General features: G+C 35.6%; 1 protein-coding gene across 2 annotated transcripts in view; it reads right to left on the bottom strand.

The window, feature by feature from the left end:
• Positions 1 to 19999, bottom strand: part of VWA8 (von Willebrand factor A domain containing 8) — a 182733-nt gene that overhangs the window by 121829 nt on the left and 40905 nt on the right. For both annotated transcript variants that reach the window (XM_059839092.1, XM_059839093.1), the window contains exons 9-14: positions 17433 to 17537; positions 10242 to 10373; positions 8770 to 8904; positions 8612 to 8689; positions 3778 to 3938; positions 2505 to 2618 (exon numbers count right to left, since the gene is read on the bottom strand). In XM_059839092.1, the coding sequence (XP_059695075.1) occupies positions 2505 to 2618; positions 3778 to 3938; positions 8612 to 8689; positions 8770 to 8904; positions 10242 to 10373; positions 17433 to 17537 (725 nt within the window). The remainder of the gene's footprint in view (positions 1 to 2504; positions 2619 to 3777; positions 3939 to 8611; positions 8690 to 8769; positions 8905 to 10241; positions 10374 to 17432; positions 17538 to 19999) is intronic.

Here is a 19999-nt window from a genome sequence, read left to right as displayed (position 1 = left end):
AGTCAAATCCAGCAAATCAGGGTAAGTAAAGCTGTCTTATCTTCAGAAACCCAGCTAAGGGCAGTAGTCATTAGCATGCAGCAAGAGAGATGTCTCTCATCAATATGGAAAGCATCTCCCAGTTGTGATTTGGGTAAGAATTTGCCCGACCAATCTGCTAATAAATTCATATTACAACATACTCTATGTAGCTTCTCCAAAGACAATGTATTGCAGGCAAAGGAAGGATGGTGAGCACTGTTGGGATTAAAATCTGTGATTAAATCAGCTGTCAGAACCTCAGATATGATTTGATAGATCAATTCTGCTGGATTCTGCAATACTGGAAGGGACTGAAGTTTGCAGTGACTGATTACTGCTGAAAAGTATGAATAGCAAGGACAAATACAGTCCTGAAATCAAACAGCAATTATTGACATTGCACCATGGAGTCAGTTAAAAGGCAGTGATGTTTTCGGAATATGGAAGTCACCAAAACCAGGATGAGGTCCTGGAACACCTTCATTTCCTCAAGGGCTGATGAGAACAATACCTTCTCTATATAGAGGAGTCATCAAGTGATGCCAAAGAAGCCCAAAGCCAAAACCAAAGAAGCAGATACATGTTTGCATTATTTTACCTTAGTTTTTGAAAAAAAGTCATTACAGAAACAAAGGCAGATTGAAATCTTCACCTAGGAGGATTCTCAGCAAAATGGACTTCAGATAATGCAGGAACAAGAATTTTCATCTGCATCCAAGGTGGTGCTAAATGGTCACACTGAGCTTCCAGACATATGAATGACTACACAATGGGTTATCTGTTTGTTCTAAGACCCATTACTAATCAGAAATGCATTCTTGTCTAGTACAAGAGACACACTTTGCTTATGGATTAGAGAGTGAAAGCTCACTGTCAGTCAAACATAATTAAGAGCCTAGCAACTCAGAAACATTATCTTACAAAATATTGAGGTAGTTAGATAAAAGCAGTACAGTGAGATGTGAAGGAAAGAGAGACAGCCTTTCAAGGACAGCAAAAAACCCCCCAACTTTTGGAGCCTTCAAAGTAGCCATAACAATGCACAATTGCCACTGAACCAAAAGGTTACTCAGTGAGTCTGAAAAGAAGGAAAGTAGATACACAGGTGACACTAAGGAGAAGGGTCTGCAGAACAATCATTAAAGAAGACAGCTTGGACAAGTGCTCACGGTCTAACAGATAATGAAGATTGAAAGGAGCCCACTGCCAAAACAGCCATTGTTAGAACAAAAATGGATGTGCAGGATTGTAAATTTCTATTCTTGTGAGAGAGATTTAATCCACTAGGAGTGGCAGCTCTGAAGACGAATGTGTGATGAACTATCCAGGTTTTTTGGAGTACATTGGCAATGAACTAAAGGGCACTAGGCAAAACAGCACAGCCACTGCCATTCTGTCTGAAAGCACGTTAGGCAAGCCTCTGAACACAGAGCAGGGAGGAGACTGGCACAACAGATACATTTTGTAGCAAAAAGTGTGATGCCATCCAGTAAAAAGTAGGGATACCATCGCAGATGGGCCCTTGGGAGTTTTTTTGCTGCTCTTTTCAAAGTCTGTGCTTAAACTCCTGATAAACAGAACATTTCCCTGATATAGAATTCTTCACACAAATAAAACAAATGCAGGAAATGACCATCTAGCTAGGTGTATGGCCTCTGCAGACTGGACAGAATTTGCAACAAGTAGGCTTAAAATGAAGTTTGAGTCTTCTGTTGGTTTTGTAGGAGCAGTTCTTGCCTATTTTTTTTTTTTAACCCACTGTATTTTGATTGAAAAGGGAACCCCAAATATGGAAACAACTAGGAAGTAAAAGAAAAGCTGTTTTTCTAAAGGATGGACTATGAAGGCCAAAGAAAAAGATCAGATTCAGCAAGACAATTGAGAGAAAATATGTGGCATAGCATGAATGCACCCCTGCATAAACCTATCAGGCTTCTTCAAAGTTTGGACACACGCACACCCTGCAGCATAACACTTCCATCTGTGGAATGTTTCTAGCAGACAAGTGGAAGTAAAGGAACAAAAAGAATAAGCATAATGGGTCCCAACCCATCCTTAGGATTTCCTGCCCCATATTAATTGTAAATTAAATACCAGCTTTCTAGCTCATGAGGCAAAAGAAAGTAACAAGTAGTATTTAATTTCAATTTAGCTTTATTTTCCAAGACTTTTAATAAAAATGTTCCAAAATTAAGTACTATATAGCTTTATATCTATTTTTGTATATACTTAAAATTTCTTTTCAATTTCTAACTCCTTCTCTTAAAGGTTATTGAATGTTTTCCTTTGAGTTCAAGCACTCTAAACAGGATATAATTTTGCCATACCACAAATAGAGCTAAGGAGAAATCTTATGTTAAAAGACGTTTCTCTAAGCAATTAGAAGGAATCAGTTTAACAGAAAAGCATTTTGCATTTTTTTATTAGACAAAAAATTATAAAATTGAAATGTTTGCATTCTATAGTTGTAGCTGATACTTTACCTCTCCTGTAGTTTCTCATCAGAGAGCTGCAATACTTCTTTTAAGTTTTGGTATCTATCTTCCCTTAACAATCTGGTGCCATCATAGAGAGTCAGTTCTCTGTCATGTATTAGTCTGAAAAGAAAGAATAAGCTCTATCTTGACTTTGATTAATTTTTATAATACATAAAGGTGTTTTTAAAAGCTATCTCAGTTAAAATACACCTTGGTAAAAAGAAAAAATGATACCAACTCAAGATGCATCCAGGCAAGGAGGCAAAATAATATACATAAGTTTTAGTGCACAGTCAATCAACTTTGTTTAAATTCATATGGTCAGAACATGGAAAATAAAATAATCTGTCTTACCAGTGGAGTGTACATAAATGGCATGAAACTGCTTTTTTATTATGCTTGTAACAAATAATATACTTTTACTTCTTGAAATGCTATCTTTCAGCTGGCTTTAATGATTAATATACATACAGGCCCAGGTTTTATTTTGTCACATGCAGAAGTTGATTAACTATAATGCATGCACATGTCAAAACTAAAAATCAGAAAGGAACACTAAATAGATGAAAAGGCAAAAACACAGGCAAGCATAAATCTCTGTTCTCTCCTTCTGCACATATATATAATAAGAGAAAGAAGAAAATGTTTTTGCTATAACTTGCTTTTAAAGCTCACTATGTCCTCTGATTTGCAAAAGGCAGTATATGATGCATGCACATGAAATGGCATAAAAATATGACTGAACAGTATGAATAATTACTAACATAATATTTGCTATTACTGCTTTCTGCAAAGTTGAATTTATTTTTTATTGAATTATGAAATAATGTTTAGAAAGAGATCTTTGCAATCAATATAACGTATGCTGTGCAACATATATTATAACCTACTTGTTTAGAAGCAGAATGCACTCAAAGTGTTTCAAACTTTTTCTAACATCTTGCATTTTAAAATTGTTAAACAAATATTACTAATTTTTAGATTACATAATTCTAGAGTAAAATCTAGCTCATTCCAAAATTCAGACTTACACTACATTTCCAACAGCCTGAAATTTCCTGTATTATTTTAAGTTTGCAAAAAAATTAAAGAATTGCTTCTGCTCTTAAATAAAAAAATGAGCACTACATGTTCTATAAAACTTCAGTGCTCAGCTTGATCTTTACATTATTCCTGAAGTTCCAAAGCCATATTCACCAGCAGCAACTTAAGGTCTCAGTATGCATGCACTCAGTACACACATCACGTGCACCCAACTTATCCAAGCTCCCATCCTGACCTTTGGAGCACAGCTAGAGTGCCAGGGTTAATTCGATGAATGCCGTCAAGAAGAACAAGCTTTCCTTCCAGAGCTGCAGTGACAAGCGGCGATGGTCTCCAAGCAGTGTCTCCATTTGGAAGTGTGTACCTTTGCTGTAGCAAATCTCTAGCTGTCATATCCTGGAAGTATCAGTCCATCAGAAGAATATAATTATGATCTATTCTCTTAATTTACAAGTACATGCTTTCTCCTTAAAAAACTGCATTCTGTTCTTCCCAAGAATAAACAAAGATTAGCAGGAAATTGTCAACTACTTTTCCAAAGAGTGTTAGCAATACACACAAAAAGCTACTCACAAAATGCTAAATAGTCTTTGGAAGTTTTAGGCTTGCCAATATCACCCCTTTGAAACAAGAACAAAAGCTTTTCTCCCCCCTGCCTCTTTAACAAAACACAAGCACATGACAGCTTGTACACAGCCCTGTGCACAGAAGGGGGCAGCAATTTACACCTGGAGCAAACAAGAATAATTTCTTTTAGGAAGCCACCTGAAGGAGCAAAGATTTCAACATTAATCTTGAACACAAACCAGCATGACATTCCACCTCTCAGGAGGAAAATATTGCTGGAAGCATCAGAGAATAATGAACGGGGTAAGAAAGAAGCTCATAACATAGAATTTATCAAAAGTACATAGCCTAGCACAAAATAATACTCAAGGAATAAATACAAAGACAAAATCTAGCATATCATCCAGCACATATATTTTAGATGTTCCACTACAACAGGTAAGAATGAGAGAAACAAAGACATAACAGTAATTTTGTGACCTGGAAGACTAAATTCCTTGCTCAGGCTGTGCTGTGAGCACAAGCCAGAATCAGATAAAAACATATTTTCTGTTGTAATTGTAGCTTTTGCATATGCCTTTTTCACAACCCTAAACCCTTTGAACTTTAAAGAATAAAAATAGAATATATTATGTCATACGGCCTGAATAATTTCCTTTTTCTACATTTCCTTAAAAGCCCTAAAATAATAGTTCAAAGTCTGGTTCTTTCTGTGCTTCCACATTTATGTAATTTAAAGTCTCATATTCAAATCCACAAAACCATACCGTATTTTTATTGCTGCATTTCTCTTGTTTTATTGCTGTGTTCACTCTTTTCAGTATTATTAATGAATTACACATGAAACATTTTTATAAAAGAGAAAAATGCGGGCTTAGGACTTCTTAAGAACTGTGCATTCTGCAGCTAGTAAATGCTGTAATGAATATTTAACTAACACACCTTTGGATAATTCACCTCTATAGAAATGAAACAACATACACTACGAACTGACTGGGAGCCTGCTGTGCTGTACAGCACGTCCATCTCTAATTCCAACAATGAGAACCATGCATTTTCTGCAGATAAACTCAGAACAGTAACTTGTGCCAAATATTTTCTGAAATATAACATGAATATAACATTGTGATTTAAATGGTTGAATGAGATTTAATTAAGAGATGATTAAAAAGGAATACCATTGCTAACACCTGCACAGTTTTTGTAAGGAACTTATTTTATGGCTAAGTACCTGCCCAGTGATTTATTGTTTTTATTTATTTATTCTAACTCAATTTTAAATAAGTTTTATTCAAATCACTAAATATATGACATTAAAACTAATCTTATAATACTCTAATGCTAAAAAGGCCTCCCATTGGAGGGGAGGTAACTGAAGTGTAAGAATTACTCCTCATATTTTTGGCAAAGCAATGGCAACAATATATTGCCTTGTGAAACAAAAAGCTTATTTTAATTTGTAGCAGTCATTATAACTTATGTGTTTTACATTTCATTGTTTATTTTCTAAAGTAGTTTGTATACAGGAAACAGTATGTTTCGGAGAAAAACTAAGTAGGGTAACTTCTTTTGCACTCCCTCGAGCAGCTAATACCAACACAAGCCTCCAACCTAGCCATTTTTTATGGCTTGTAGTACTAATCATGTTCTTGGCAATCATGAGGTGAAGAATCTATGTTTCCTGCTTTTTATGCATATTTGGACTCATAATTTGTTAGTATTTCTCAAATAAAAAACTGGAAGGATTTGGTAAAGAAAAATTATGAGGTCAGGCAAAAAAAAAAAGAAAGTCCTAGAAACAAAAACACCACAGTACACAAACACTAGTGATATGCTTACAAAACTGTTTTTGCTAGGGAAGAAAAGGAGCAAGTTCTGGCAAACTGTTATAACGTGACTTCGACTGTTACTTTTTTTCCCCTCTGAAATTCTGGGGGGAGAAAATATTTTATTTTAAGCATTTGGAATAAAAGTTCCCTAGTTACAGTCCACAAAGCACTAGCTGGTTACTGCTTCTCACTTGCTGTTGCTTAACTGCATTAAGAGACAACTTAAAAACAAACCTTTCCTAATCAGGATGAGTTTCCTTTCTCAGCAACCTACCTACATGGAACTACATATAATGAGAAATCCATATAAAGATGTCAGATATCACAAATGAGACAGGAACTGCTCTCCAGCCAATTGTTAGTATAAGAGATGATCTATATCCCAAAAGATTTGCTTTAGGTAAATTTGATCCTCACTTCACAACACAAAAACTTTTATTAGAGTTGTTTTTTCTGTGAAATCAATATAGAGAAATACACCTTTTCACACTATTCAAGTCCTTCAATCAACTTCAGTTGCAAAGAACAATGAAGCAAATACTAAAAGTAAAGACTACATATATATATATATATATATATACACACACACATACATATACATATATATACCTATATTAAAAAAATTCAAGAATTAATTTCTTCAGTCAGCCTGAGCAGAAACGGTGCTATTGCTTCAGACCAAAGGTAAATGTCTCTCTACTTATCTTTGTGCCTGCAAAAATTATCAGAAAGTAAATAGCAACTATAGAACTAAGAAAAGCCTCCTTAATTTTAGAAATAGCTTCAGGACAGTATGATGTCTCTCTGGAGAAAAAGCATCCCAGAAGACACGTTTTTGAATGAAAGTAAAAAAATATGCTAAATGTACAGCATTATCGAGCTTTTATAGTCTTCACTACAGAATTAGTGTATGAATTTAACATTTGTTCCATCTTTAAATTATCCTATTACTTTGCTAAGCAAAGCCCCTGATAGGCTATATATTTTTAGAAAAACAAATGCATTCTGAAATTCTATTTACAGCTCAGCTACATTCATGTATTTTTATACACTGCTTTTTGTAAAAACTTCTGAGTTTATGTAACACACTGTACATTAGGAAACATTTATCTGTATAGATACATACGTGGATCTTACCTAGGCTTGCCTACACAGGAATTTACAGTGAACAAGCAGCTCTTAGTCATTTAATTGCTTTATTGATACTGTTTTGATATCACTAAAAGCCTTTCTATAAAACCTCTTTGCCCTCTGAGCTTGATTAAACCCTGGTGAAACCAAAGGAAATATGCTCTTCAGTGAGACCTCAAATCCTTTCCTAGATTTTATTTTTATAGGAATTACATATCCCTTTCAAAGAAAGATGTTTACTAAATAAATAGTTCCATTAACAGCTCTGCTCATGTGACTCCAAAATTGAAGCCTTCTGCTCATATTCATTGAAGCCATACTAATTAAAGGTAGGAAGTTGAGAAACAGTGGCCATGTTTTTAAGTAAATAATTATCTAATTTTTCTAGTGAATACCAAATATTGTATCATGTTCAACAATATAAGGGTTAGGGTATGCTCATCCTTAAGCAGGATTGTCAAGTTGCAGAAGTTATTTTTCTGGGATGATTTAAAACTATGTTTACAGTGACAAGTACAGAGAGAAGTATGCAGAGCAGCTGGACCCAGAGTTCTAGCTCAGAAACCATACATCTATTTCAACAGATGTATAGATATATACAAATAGACAGATATAGATATATATTTCACTAGACAAAAGATAGTAGGCACTGCTGGGAATCCAGGTACATTATTATGAACATGGCATAACACTGATGAGGATATGTATCCCTGCAATGCAAATCTGCTCACACTTGGCCACGTTAAAGCATAAGAAAAGGGCAGAAGTCATCCATCTGACTCCAGTTACGCAGACAGAGTTTCAAAGTCTTCATTCTTATCAGCTGAAGCCACACAAGGCGGGAAGGAAAAGCAGTGGGACCCTGTCTGGGGAGGTTCTCAGCAGTGCAGGAGAACATAAAATGGACTGTCTTTTTTATCATCATCAGTATTTCTCTTTTCTATTTTGCTCTCACTTTTCCAACCCTTCAACCTCACCACCCATGTGTGTCAGTGTTTCTCCCCACATGCCAGTACACTTTTAAATCAGATGCCACTGCTTTTTTTTTTCTTTGGAGGTCACCATGGTGTCTGGGAAAAAATTAAAGCAGAAATGGGATCGAAGAAAGAGAGCCAGTATATTGCATTAAACCTGATGCTAATGTTTTCCTGCAGCATTGCCAATTATTACTTAGAATTGTATATCCTGTTCTATTTGGATATTTTGACTCATAAGGTCATAGGAGACCCTTGGCTTTATATTTTATTTAAGCACTTTAATTCCTCAGGGTTATGGAGACAACCTTACACGTGATCTCTGTGTGAAAAGTAAGCAAATTATTAATTCTACTTTTAAATCTTGTAGTTTTTCAGCTTATGCCATGAGGTTAAGACAACAGATAATTCTTTCCAAACAAGTACCGAGTGACCACTGGTTATGACATTGCTCTTAAGCTTGACAGGGCTTGGGGCTTGCAAAAACACCCAACACCTTTAGTGCTGTGAGAAAGTCTCTATTTAAGACCATATTTAAAGCATAATCATCAGCAGATAGCTTCCTTACTTGGTATAGCATGATAGGTTCAATGCTGTATCCCAGTATATCAGCAAACTCCTTGGCAATAACTGTTTTGCCACAGCCCTAAAAAGTTAAAAAATATTAATTAGATTACATTCTAAAGATCATGGGGAAGAAGGGAGAATAGAAATTTAAATTCTTACTTTTCCTCCAATTAAACACATATCTTTAACCATATGAGATTGCATCATTTCTGCCAACAGTTGATTATGGCTGGAAGTCCTTATGAAAGTATCTGATCGAGAATGATTTTTTAACATTCCAGTTCCAGCTGGAACCTATAAGGAAAAAAAAGTAAATCAAAATACCAAATAAGCTATACTGTGATAACTCTAAGATTTGTGTGAACTAGGTTATGCTTGTCCAAAACTACTGTAATATTTCGCTGATAAGTCTCATCCATCAAACTTTAAACTGTCACTGTCACAAAACTAAACCCCATAATTTCTGATAGACAAACTCCTTCACCCACTCTTCATGAAAAAAATTAACAAAATGTGAATCAATATGATTAAAGCATTGGGGTATGCAAAAACTTCAGGCTGTTCATGAAAGAGACATATAATAAAAAGTCACCAATATTCACTGCTCATCAGAGAAACGTGGAAGAGATAGAGAAATTAGTATTATGAAAATCTGAAGGAACTACTTTGACCCAAACTTTGGAAAGATTGAATTGTTCACCACATCAGGGCTCTTGCTCTACATTTCCACTTCCTGCTCTAGTCTGGAATCTGTTTCATCTGCTAACTTCTTATGCCCTCCTATTCAGAGAGTATAAGAGAGGCATTCTGCAGAAGTACTTTCAGAATGTATCACCTTTATGTAAAATGAAAACAAAAATCTTTGCTTAGAAAACAATTGAATCAAGTTCCTACAGAGTCAACTCTTCCTGAAAAATTCCCATTTGCTGTAATTCTCCTCTTCATTTTGTTGTGGTACAAACTCTCTTGCGGTATTCCACACGAATGTTATTATAATCTCTCTGACTCCCACCAAATCACCTTCTCTACAGACTCTCTAGACTCTCCAAATTCAACATTAACTTCAAATTCTCAGATCAGCATCTGTTTCCTGAGTAAGAACTTATTTCACCACCTAGCAGGTCATAAACTTCATTGGAAGAAACTCAAACTAATCATATTTGATGTGATTACTTTGTTCCATTTTCCCAACATCCTGTGTCGGAACATTACCAAGCACTCATTAGATTTTATTTGAAGTGTAAACAAAGACAAACTATTGTTTTTACAAAAAGAAAAAGGGACAGCAGCATTAAGAACATCATAAGTACTCTCTGCTATTCTAATCCAATAAAACCAAAAAAAAAAGAAGAAAAAAAAAGAAATTGAATGGCTTTTTCTTTCATCCAAACCGTAATGATTCACACGGAGGAAACTATGACTTTATCTAGAAATAAAATCATGTGCATCCATCAACTAATATTCCAGTATCTAAATGTGTCTCCAATAAATACCATGTGTTACTCTACAAAAAAAAAAAGTTAAGTGCAAATGACTTTTACTACCAAGTGTGTCAACTTCTTGAAGACATGAAAACAAGTTAGTATTTTTTTAAAACCATGCTATAGCTTGATAAATATATAAATTCATACCTGGAATGTCACTTCTTTTTCACCAATTTGGACAGTTACATCAGCCTTAAAGGGCTTGTTTCCATGTACACTTTCTACTCTGGTAATCTTCCTGGGAAACAAGTGTTTTTCTGAATCTTGAAGCTCAAAGCGCTGTAAAATTCACAGGTGAGGAAATAAATCATTAAATACAACTTTCTGGTATTTAGAACTGCTCCTTCTAAAATAATGCCAGAAGCATATTCATGATTAATTGCTTGCAAAATCCTAAATCCATTTACTTCAACTTTTACTGCAGATACCTGTGTTCACATTCCTGAGGGCCTGTATGTTTTACATTTAAAACCACAGCAGAGAGATTGTATACTGATTCAGACTGTAGTGACAGATGTAAATGGAAAATGTCATGGTGACTTTGCCAAGCCTTGGCCTGACAGTCTAAAATAAAACAAGAAATGAACCATAGCCTTTAGCATGTGCAATAATAAATCACCTATCTCTGCAGCTCATTATAACTAATTGTAGATTTAAACATCTGACTACCAATAAAAATAACCAGCAAACATTGCATTTACTTAGTTTCCTAGCTGTCTCATATAATGAAAATTGAGGACAATCTGTACAAATTAAGCCTTCAGCATGTTATGGGTATATCAAGGTCAAAACAGGACATATGTTTTCTTAATCCTCTTTTGAGCATTATATTCTTTGTTTTTGCTGTACATAGAAAGCACTAAAACCTTAAAAAAATCTTCAGTAATGAGAGTCATATTGGGGACTTTATGCATAAAAAAAGCTAATAACTGGAACTACTGAATTCATAGAGCAATTTCATTCAACAGAATGAAAGCTGAGTAAACAAAAGAAAAACAAGTATGTCCAGCTCATTAGAATTCTTAGAAATCAGAGCTTTTAAAACAGAATTCATTAATGTAAAATCATTCTTAAAAGGCATATAGTATTATTACTACTAGGATTCATAGCACTGCTTATTAAAGTTCAAAAACAAAACTGAGACAGATTTCTACAAAAGCTTTTTCTCTTCTTCACTTTGAAAATTTCCATTCTGGAGCAAAAGCTTACAAAAATACTATGTTTAAACGCATATTTAGGATAAATGTGCTTTGGTTAAGGGCTGCACCAAATTATATTCTTATTGTAACAGCTGAGTCTACTTCAGATACCATTGAATTCTTAGGCAAAAAGAGAGGACAGGAATGCCTGCTGAGTACTATCTCCAAATATGATCCTAAGAAACACTCAAACTATGATTCCGTGAATGCAACTACCAAATGTTCTCACCCTTATCTTCATTAATAAATTGCAATATTCTTAATAATTTAATGGTATTTTGGACAGAGTCAAGGGTGCTTATATACAAAATTGCCAACTGCTTGCACACTAAAGCCCCTACTAACAAGAGAAAATAACTGTGAGTGAGCAAGATTACCTGCACCAGCAGATGCTGGATGCTGGGTAACAAGGAATTAGAGACAGCAACAACAGAACTTGCACACAAAGGTCTTAGGAGTTTAAAATTTCTAAGGTGTTGTTTTGATTGGTTGGGGTTTTTTTGTTTTGGTGGGATTTTCTTTGTTGTTCTTTGTTGTTGTTGAGGGTTCTGTAGCATTTTAGACTTTAAGTCAAGACAGTGAAAGAGGAATGTCTATGTGCAAATTGTTAATGAATTTACACAATCTCCACAATTTACTCAATTCAACTAAGTTAATTTGAATTTATCACATGCAATTACATAGATGTTGCTGAACTGAATACTCTAGTAATTAAACAACCTCACACCTCTAGTAAATACCACACTTACACCTGAACAGGAGCAGCAAATAAAAGTGCCTGTGGCTTTCAGACCAAGACAGGTCTCTTTGACTTAGTTCTTCACTTAGAATTATGATAGGCAGAAATGGAATCAGAGTGGCATAAAATGGATGTACAACACATTAAACACTTCTGCTGAGCCAGAAACAACTTCCTCTATAAAATGTTTGAGCTGATAGCTGCAAAAAAAAAAAAAAATTTGTGGTTTGAGAGAACAACTACGGAGCACATTCAGTATCAGAAAGTTTGAGAGATACTTGGAAAGCCAGAAGCAGGCAGCCTCACTGACTCAGAGGAAAGCAAAAGGAATAGACCAGTCACCAAAAACCAGGGAAGTGGTTTGGCAGCTCATAATCAGCAGGCCACGTTCTGCATGCCTAAGAACATACGAGAAAAGGCAAACTGTAAAAGTTAGGGAAAAAAGGAAGAGGAATTCTGACCACTTGGAAGCATCTAACAATTGGCAAGATCTCAAAATGGAAAATGGAAAGAATACACCAGTAATCCAGCTGGTCAAAGGAACAGGGAGCTAACATGAGCCAGAGCTGCAGATGACCACTCAGCTGAACCCTCAAGGCAGCTAGGCTATTCAAAAGAGACATACAAAGGCTGGGAGATTCTCTGCATGGGAAGGAAAGACAATTTTCCAAAGAACCAGAGGACTGAACTGCTTCACAAGGAGCAAAATAGGAACTGCAAATGCAAGATGGGATGGATTGATATATGAAGTCTGACAGATTCCACTACAATGGTATGTATTGGCACTAAGAGCATTTATTAATGCAAAGCCCCAAAGATTATAAAATACTTTGGAAGGAGTAAGAGAGAAACAAATCCTTCCTTAGAACAAAATTTGCAACATAAATATCTTAGAAGAGAAAAGAATTCTGAAGAATTCTTTCTTGTCTAGACACAAAATAGAATTCCAGTCTTACAAGTGTTCCTATGTACTGTGAGGTAGGGAAGCAGTTTTCATTGAGAAGGTCAGGTAAGATTAAAGTGGGTGTGGAAGTAATACAAAAATGAGTAATGGCAACAAAAAAACTTTTATTTGATATAAGATCAAGACAATAAACACAGAATTAATCAAAGCACAAAAAAAGTAGAAAAATTCTAGGGCTTGAGAGTGAAGCTAAAAAAGGATATAGGCTAAAAGTGACTTGGTCATTTATTAAGACAAAACTGTTCTGTATTTTTCTAAAATCTCATGGAAAAATTCTCCTGATTAGAAGGTAATAAAACCAAAGAGTTGGTGTTTCCAACACTGTGAAAAAAGGAGCACAAAAGGCATGTGAGAATTAAAAGAGTAAACCCAAAACAACCAATAAATCTGGAGTAAAATACCAAAAGCTCATGGCACAATGAAGAAATAAGTATAGAAAATATGAAGCCTCTTATTCCCCACCTAGCCTAAATGCTTAGCCTAAATGAAAAGCCTCTCTGCCTCTCAGAGAAAAGAAAACTCCAGTGCTGTGAGAAACATGCTCAAGCTTATTGTTTGATGATGTTTAACTGGAAGCTGTTTTCCTTGAAATCAGTGATGTCTCCATATCTCAGTTTTGCAGAGAAAAACCACAAATTCTTTTAAACATAATTTTTACAATTATATTTCAAATGTTCATCTGTTAGTCAAAATTTCTTATGCCAGTATTTCATGAAAGTACAGAATAATTTTGAAGACCGAAATTCCAACCAACTCATATTTTCCTTTGTCAGATCATCTGAGTTATGGATCATCTTTAAGAATAAGAATACAAATTGATACAGTTGCCAAAGTGCAGAAACTTCAAATATGGGTAAACAAAGCCACATCACTGGCAGCTTTATTTTAGTACTTTTGTCCTGACTGTTGCAAGCTAGTGAACTAATGAGTGCTACAAACTGTAGCATTTGTACAAATGCTTTTGTATGTTAAACACCTCTAAAGACCACTGCTGATGCTGGATTAGTGCACTATCCTTAAATGCATTTTTTATGCTAAATAGATTGAAACAAGGAGTTACATTAGAATCAAATTAAAAAGTTGCATGATAGAAATCCTTTTTTCTTTAACATTAATCCAGGTGGGGTCTCACCAGAGGGGAATGGAGGGGCAGAATCTCTCTCAGCCTGCTGGCCAAGCTGCTTTTGATGGAGCCCAGGGTATATCTGGCTTTCTGTGCTCAAAGCTCACATTGCTGGGTCACGTCAGGTTTCTCATCCACAAACACTCCCAAGGACTACCTTTCCTCCCAGGGAAGGCATAAGTCAATATGTCACATTATTTCATTACTGAGCATAAGAATTACAAGTAATGCCTACATCTTGGTGTTGCCTCAGTAAGCAAGGTGCATAAGGAAAGGATTTCTCCAAGTTGAAGATAACATTTGCGAAGACAGTGCTCAAAAAATTTGAACTCTTCAGGAAACACGCACAGCGGCTAACAGCTGCCAAAACTACCTGTTTGGCATAATCACAGGCTATCTCCCTTCTCAGCTCCAACAGCTGACTGGAAGGGAAAATATCCTGAAATTAGGGTACGTTATACTATATTACTACATCACCATATCTGCCTCTGAGTGTGACACCTAAACTTTACATTCCATTATCTGAAATTTGGGGTTTTTTTCTTTAAATGTTAGCTGAGGTTAAGAAGTGATTGAATACACAAATTAATCCATCAATGTCAAAACACTTCCAGTATATTTTGGTTTTTTTCAATTCTTGTTACCACCTAGTTAAGACTAGCATTTCCTTTTACACAGAAAGAAAAATTCAGTAGCAGTTATTACCTGGATACTCTTACGAAACCCATAAGAAAGAGGAATCTTGCTTCTGCTAGACTCCTCTCCCTCCCCCTTCTTATAGAATGCAAAAAATAATCTCTTATTAAAATTTATACAGTTCTGGAACTGCTATTATTATAACATCATTATAAACAGATGTTCCTCAATACAACCAGTTATTTTCTGTATTTCTTAAGGTTCATTGCTTAACAAGATTTGTGGTGCCCAAATAGAATTAAATTCCAAATAAGATTATATGTATTTGTTTGATATAGTAAGTTTGTGAAGATAGTGGTGAGGAAGACTTTCTTTAAAAAGAGGAAAATGAATACAGAAAATTCTATGAAAGAGGTACTTAAAAGCAGATTATTATTTAGAAAGAAAATTTTATGAGCCAAATCAATCTGTTTTATACAAGAAGCAAAAACATACACAACGCAAAGTTAACGAAAAGAAATAGAAAATTAAGCTGATGGTGTAGAACACAAAGACATTCACCATTTGGAATTGAAGGAATAAACAAAATGACCAAGTATTTAAAATAAAGGCACATTAAAATAGAAGTGACCGTTACTGCTGTGTTAAAAGATAAAAGTCTATTTACACACAGACGATTGTTCTTACTGGCAACTTTAACCACCCCGAACTGTGGTAGAAGTAAAGCATGACACAGAACCACTGAATGGTCAGTTTGGAAGGGACCATAGAGGGTCATCTGCTCCAACCTCCCTGCTGAAGCAGGATCATCCCAGAGCATTGTGTCTATATGGTTCTTGAAAATCTCCAGTGACAGAGATCCCGCAACCTCTCAGGGTTCCAGTGCTGGGTTACCCACACAGTAAAGAAGCTCTTCCTCACATTCAGATGGAAATTCCTGTGCAGCAGTTAAAGGCAAGTGAGAAATGACTTCAGGTCCTGGACTTCAGGCCATACTGGCTTATTCAGAGAAGTGGTAGGTAGGACCCCACAGGGGTCAGCTTTGATGGTTCAGAGAAGCTAGGAAGTCATTCAGGACAACCTCCTAATCAAATGCAAGGACTGTCCATCCCAAAACAAGGAGGAAGACAAGTAGGAGAGCAGAGCAGCCCAGTTACATAGGGAATACAGGACTGAACTCCAATGCAAAAAAGAGGGGGGAGAAGGGGGAAAGAATGTGTCAGCAGGGATGTCAGGCAAACATTTCCCTGACACATAAGCTTGGTTTTAGGGAAATCAAATATTCGCTAGCTACAAAGTTGGTTATTTCTAAATATGAATGTAGAAATAACATCTCATTTTCAGGACTGAAAGAGCTAGTTAAAATGCTTTAATGCTAATTTTCAGCAACATATGTAACTGCAAAAACATATTAAAAGTTAAAGAAAGATAATACTGAGCTTAAGTTTTAAAAGATAAATAAAATAACCCATCATAATTATAGGCTTTGTAAGCTACTGTTAAACACGGACAAACCGACAAAACAGATCTGACCAACAAGAAGCAACAAAAAGTTACACAGACCAAATCCAGAGACTAATACAATCTATAATCATGCAATAGTGAATGTACTTTGTACATGTGATATTTACAGTCTTTTTAGAATCTTCTCTTAAACGTCAAATGCCAGAGGTATTTCTTAAGCATTTGATTACCTTATCCATACAAGTAACTACCTTCAAATTAATTAACCACTTATTATATAATGAGTATATAAGGTCTAAGTATTCCAAAGATCCTAGAGGTTTCACCTTCCACTATAATTAACTTAACTAGTTTATGAGGGCTTTTTTAAATACTGTTACGAAAGTTTTGAGCATCAGCAATAATGTAGCCATTTAATTTATTAAAGATTCTGTTTTTATACATTAGTGATGAAGTACCATGTCCTGGGGTGACTTTATGATGCTGAATTGTATTCCCATTCATCTGATTAGCCCAGAAATAAGTTCTAAACCTTTAAAACCAGATCCAAGAGCAAAGGGAGAGGGTAGCGGTGGCACACGGTTTGGGTGCACAGAAGCTTCATTTTCACTCTCCCTACATTCCCCCCTCTCTCAGTACACACTGTCTGCACCACAGACAGAGGGACAGGGCTCTCCTTTGCTTTTAGTTAGTTTTCAGCTAGTTGAGGCAGAGAAGTTCCCCAGACTGTGTTTGTTTTTTTTGTTTTCTTGGAACTGTTCAGCCCCGCTCTGGACTGAAAACCCAGAAAAACACCAAGAGCTCACACCTGTGGCCCACCAGGGCCCAGGACACAGTGGTTTTTTTCCAGTGCAGGAGGGACTGATAAGAGACTGAGCAAGCTGAGCTGCAGCCCATACAAGGACTCTGAATTTGCCATCTCTTCAGAACAGCAAGAAAAATATTAAACAATATTTGTTTCATATTTTTGTTTCTCCATGTTTGTGAGTACTTTGCTTGTTAAATAAACAGTTTTTTCCACTTTTCACAACAGAGGTTTACCTCCCAAACCAGTTGGGGGAGGGGCCACTTGAATTTGCTTCTAGAAAAGACCACTTCCAAAATTTCCTCAAAAAATTTGCCCTAAACCAGGACATGCCATTAATCAGGAGAACTACTGCCAAAACCCATCACTCCCTAGAAGTATAATATAAATATATTGTTCAATACTTACTTTTAACATGTCTTTGACTGCAGTCCTGCCTTCCTTTCCAAGGAAAAGATGATAGGGGTAAAGCCGGTCAATAACATGCTGGACTGACATCATAGGAAAGGAATCCTAATTCAAATTTTAAAAAATTGAAAAAATTATTGGCTCATTCTGTCACCAGCCATTAACCCAAAATTCCACACAGGTTTGAACTTAAAATAAGACTGTAAGGGCAATATACAAAGGACCACTACAAGCAGTATTTGACTAGATGTTGAAACAGGCACTTCTCAGGTATAATTCATTATGATAAGTGTCCAAAGTAGATTAGAACTGTGTTCTAAAATCTATTTTCTTTCCTGTCCATAAATGAAAGCTACAGTGACTGGCTCAAATACCTAAATACAAATATAGCCAAGAGAGACAAATCCCACCACAGGTAAATGAGTTTCACAGCACTACTAGAAAAAAAAATATATGACAAGAAATCTGTATTTCAATAATAATAATCTACACATTCACAGCAATTTATAGTATTTAATTTTGATTCTATTATATTGTACCAGTTCTACGTAACAAATCTGAACAGTTTAAACTACAAACTTCTTAAACTACAAACTTCTGAACAGTTTAATTAAAATTGTGCTCTTTTGAAAAGAATAACTAAGTATGCTTGCACTTCCTATGGAAAAAAAACCCCAGTGTTTTGGTACTTTTACTATCTCCCTATTAGATTTAAGTACTAAATCTTTTGTCAATTGCTGCCTGAACTAGAAACACATTTGACTATTTTGCTGCAGCAATAAAGAATGAAAAATGCATTTATGACTACTGAAGACACTATGCATAAAGCCTTTCCTGGTGGAAACAAGGTGTTTCAAACTCTCTCTCGATTAAATATTGATTGTTCGAAACTGAATTGCAAATCTTTAAGGACTATTTGTGTGTAACATTAGTGGAAAACAGTCATTTGACTGGCACTATCTTTTTAAGCCTTCATCAAAGCAAATAAAGCAATTCAAATAAAATTAACTGATTTTTAGTTATACACTTGGATTTACATAAGCACACAACTGAAAGAAGAGTTCCTTGGAAATGAAACCAGGAGATGCATATTTTATGAAATGCGTAATTCAATTTATAAGCAGTAACAGTATTTATAATGTTCCACATTAAAAAAGCCCAGTAAAAATAAACCATTTATTGCACTATAGTAAATGTACAGCTTCAAGGATCAGGGAGCCCTTTATTGCATTTTAAAAGCCCTTCATCTATATATAAAGACATACCATGTAATTTCTCCACATTATCTCCAATTAGTAATAATTACAATGGAATGTATAAAATAAGCCTCTTCAGAAGAAGACCCGACAATAAATTTCCCTTTTGTTAGGCAGGAGTTCTCAAACTAAGAAATTTTGTTTTGGGACTGTGTGACTCTATGACAGAAGATAAGAAACTACTCATCACAATGCACTCTCTTCACACTTTCAAACAAACTAACTAAACTAGAAGCAGAGTATGGCACTGACCCAACATACAAAGGAAAAATGATGTAGCTCAAAATCACTGAGCACAGCTTAGAAATCCAAGTGATTAAAACTAATTCTAAAAATAACAGTTTCCATTTACCTAAAAAAGACACTGTCATAGAACAGTAACAGTTCACATTCTCTAATGTAAAATAAAATGCTTCCTTCACTTCATAGTTTAGATAATAGCTTAGGGCTCATTTTCTTTCTGTTACTCTGAAAGCCATCTGGCATTCATTTAAAAATAATTTTTCACTTTGCGGCTCAAAGAATAAAAAGTTGCAATTTATTTCAAAATCCAACAGTACTTTTTCCCAAAGCCCTTTAAATACTACTTCATTTCACTGAACTTGAATATTCATCACTTCTTAATATCTAATGCAGGACCCCTAATTCAGAAAACAAATTCTGTCTGTAAGTATTCAGCACAACTGAGTGGATTGAGCACCACAGTAACACAAGTAATTGATATACCTTAATGTTTATAATACAATCATATATGTAGGAAGTGATCTGCTGCTAAGCAGTAACATAGATAAAATGACTGCACATGAGACAACAGAGAACTATCTAGAGTTCCTTCTACAGATACCTGCACCTGAGAGAGTAGGTCTGAGAAACTCTCCTGGCATTTTACCTGCCTGGGTTGACCACACCTTCCTGCATGCCAAAGGGCACCAACCGCTCTCTCTTTATACAGATCTCATGTCCCTGACTTCCATCAGGAGGACCTTCCATGTAGTCTTTGACTTTTTACCATGTAATTATAAAGTCCAAGGGGCAAAGGACTTTCCAGGAAAGCAGAAAGACTGACACAGCTTTAGTCCTGAGCTGCGTGACCTGTGAACTCTGTGGATATACAATTCCTATTTCCCTCTGGACTTAGCTGTCAGGAAGCACTTCATCTTTGAGAGTGCACAGCCTGCATCTTCACATAATCCTCCATTTCTGTTTCTTCTACATCCACCAGTCAGCCCAAAGACCTAGTGTAGGCTTCCTCTCACAAAATTTAACTGTTTCCTATGCCCACAATTGTTTCGGGTCCTTTAAGGTATCAGT

The sequence above is a fragment of the Haemorhous mexicanus genome, chromosome 2 (assembly GCF_027477595.1).
Source record: "Haemorhous mexicanus isolate bHaeMex1 chromosome 2, bHaeMex1.pri, whole genome shotgun sequence".
Lineage (NCBI taxonomy): Eukaryota > Metazoa > Chordata > Aves > Passeriformes > Fringillidae > Haemorhous > Haemorhous mexicanus.
This window is presented reverse-complemented; position numbering and strand designations above follow the sequence as displayed.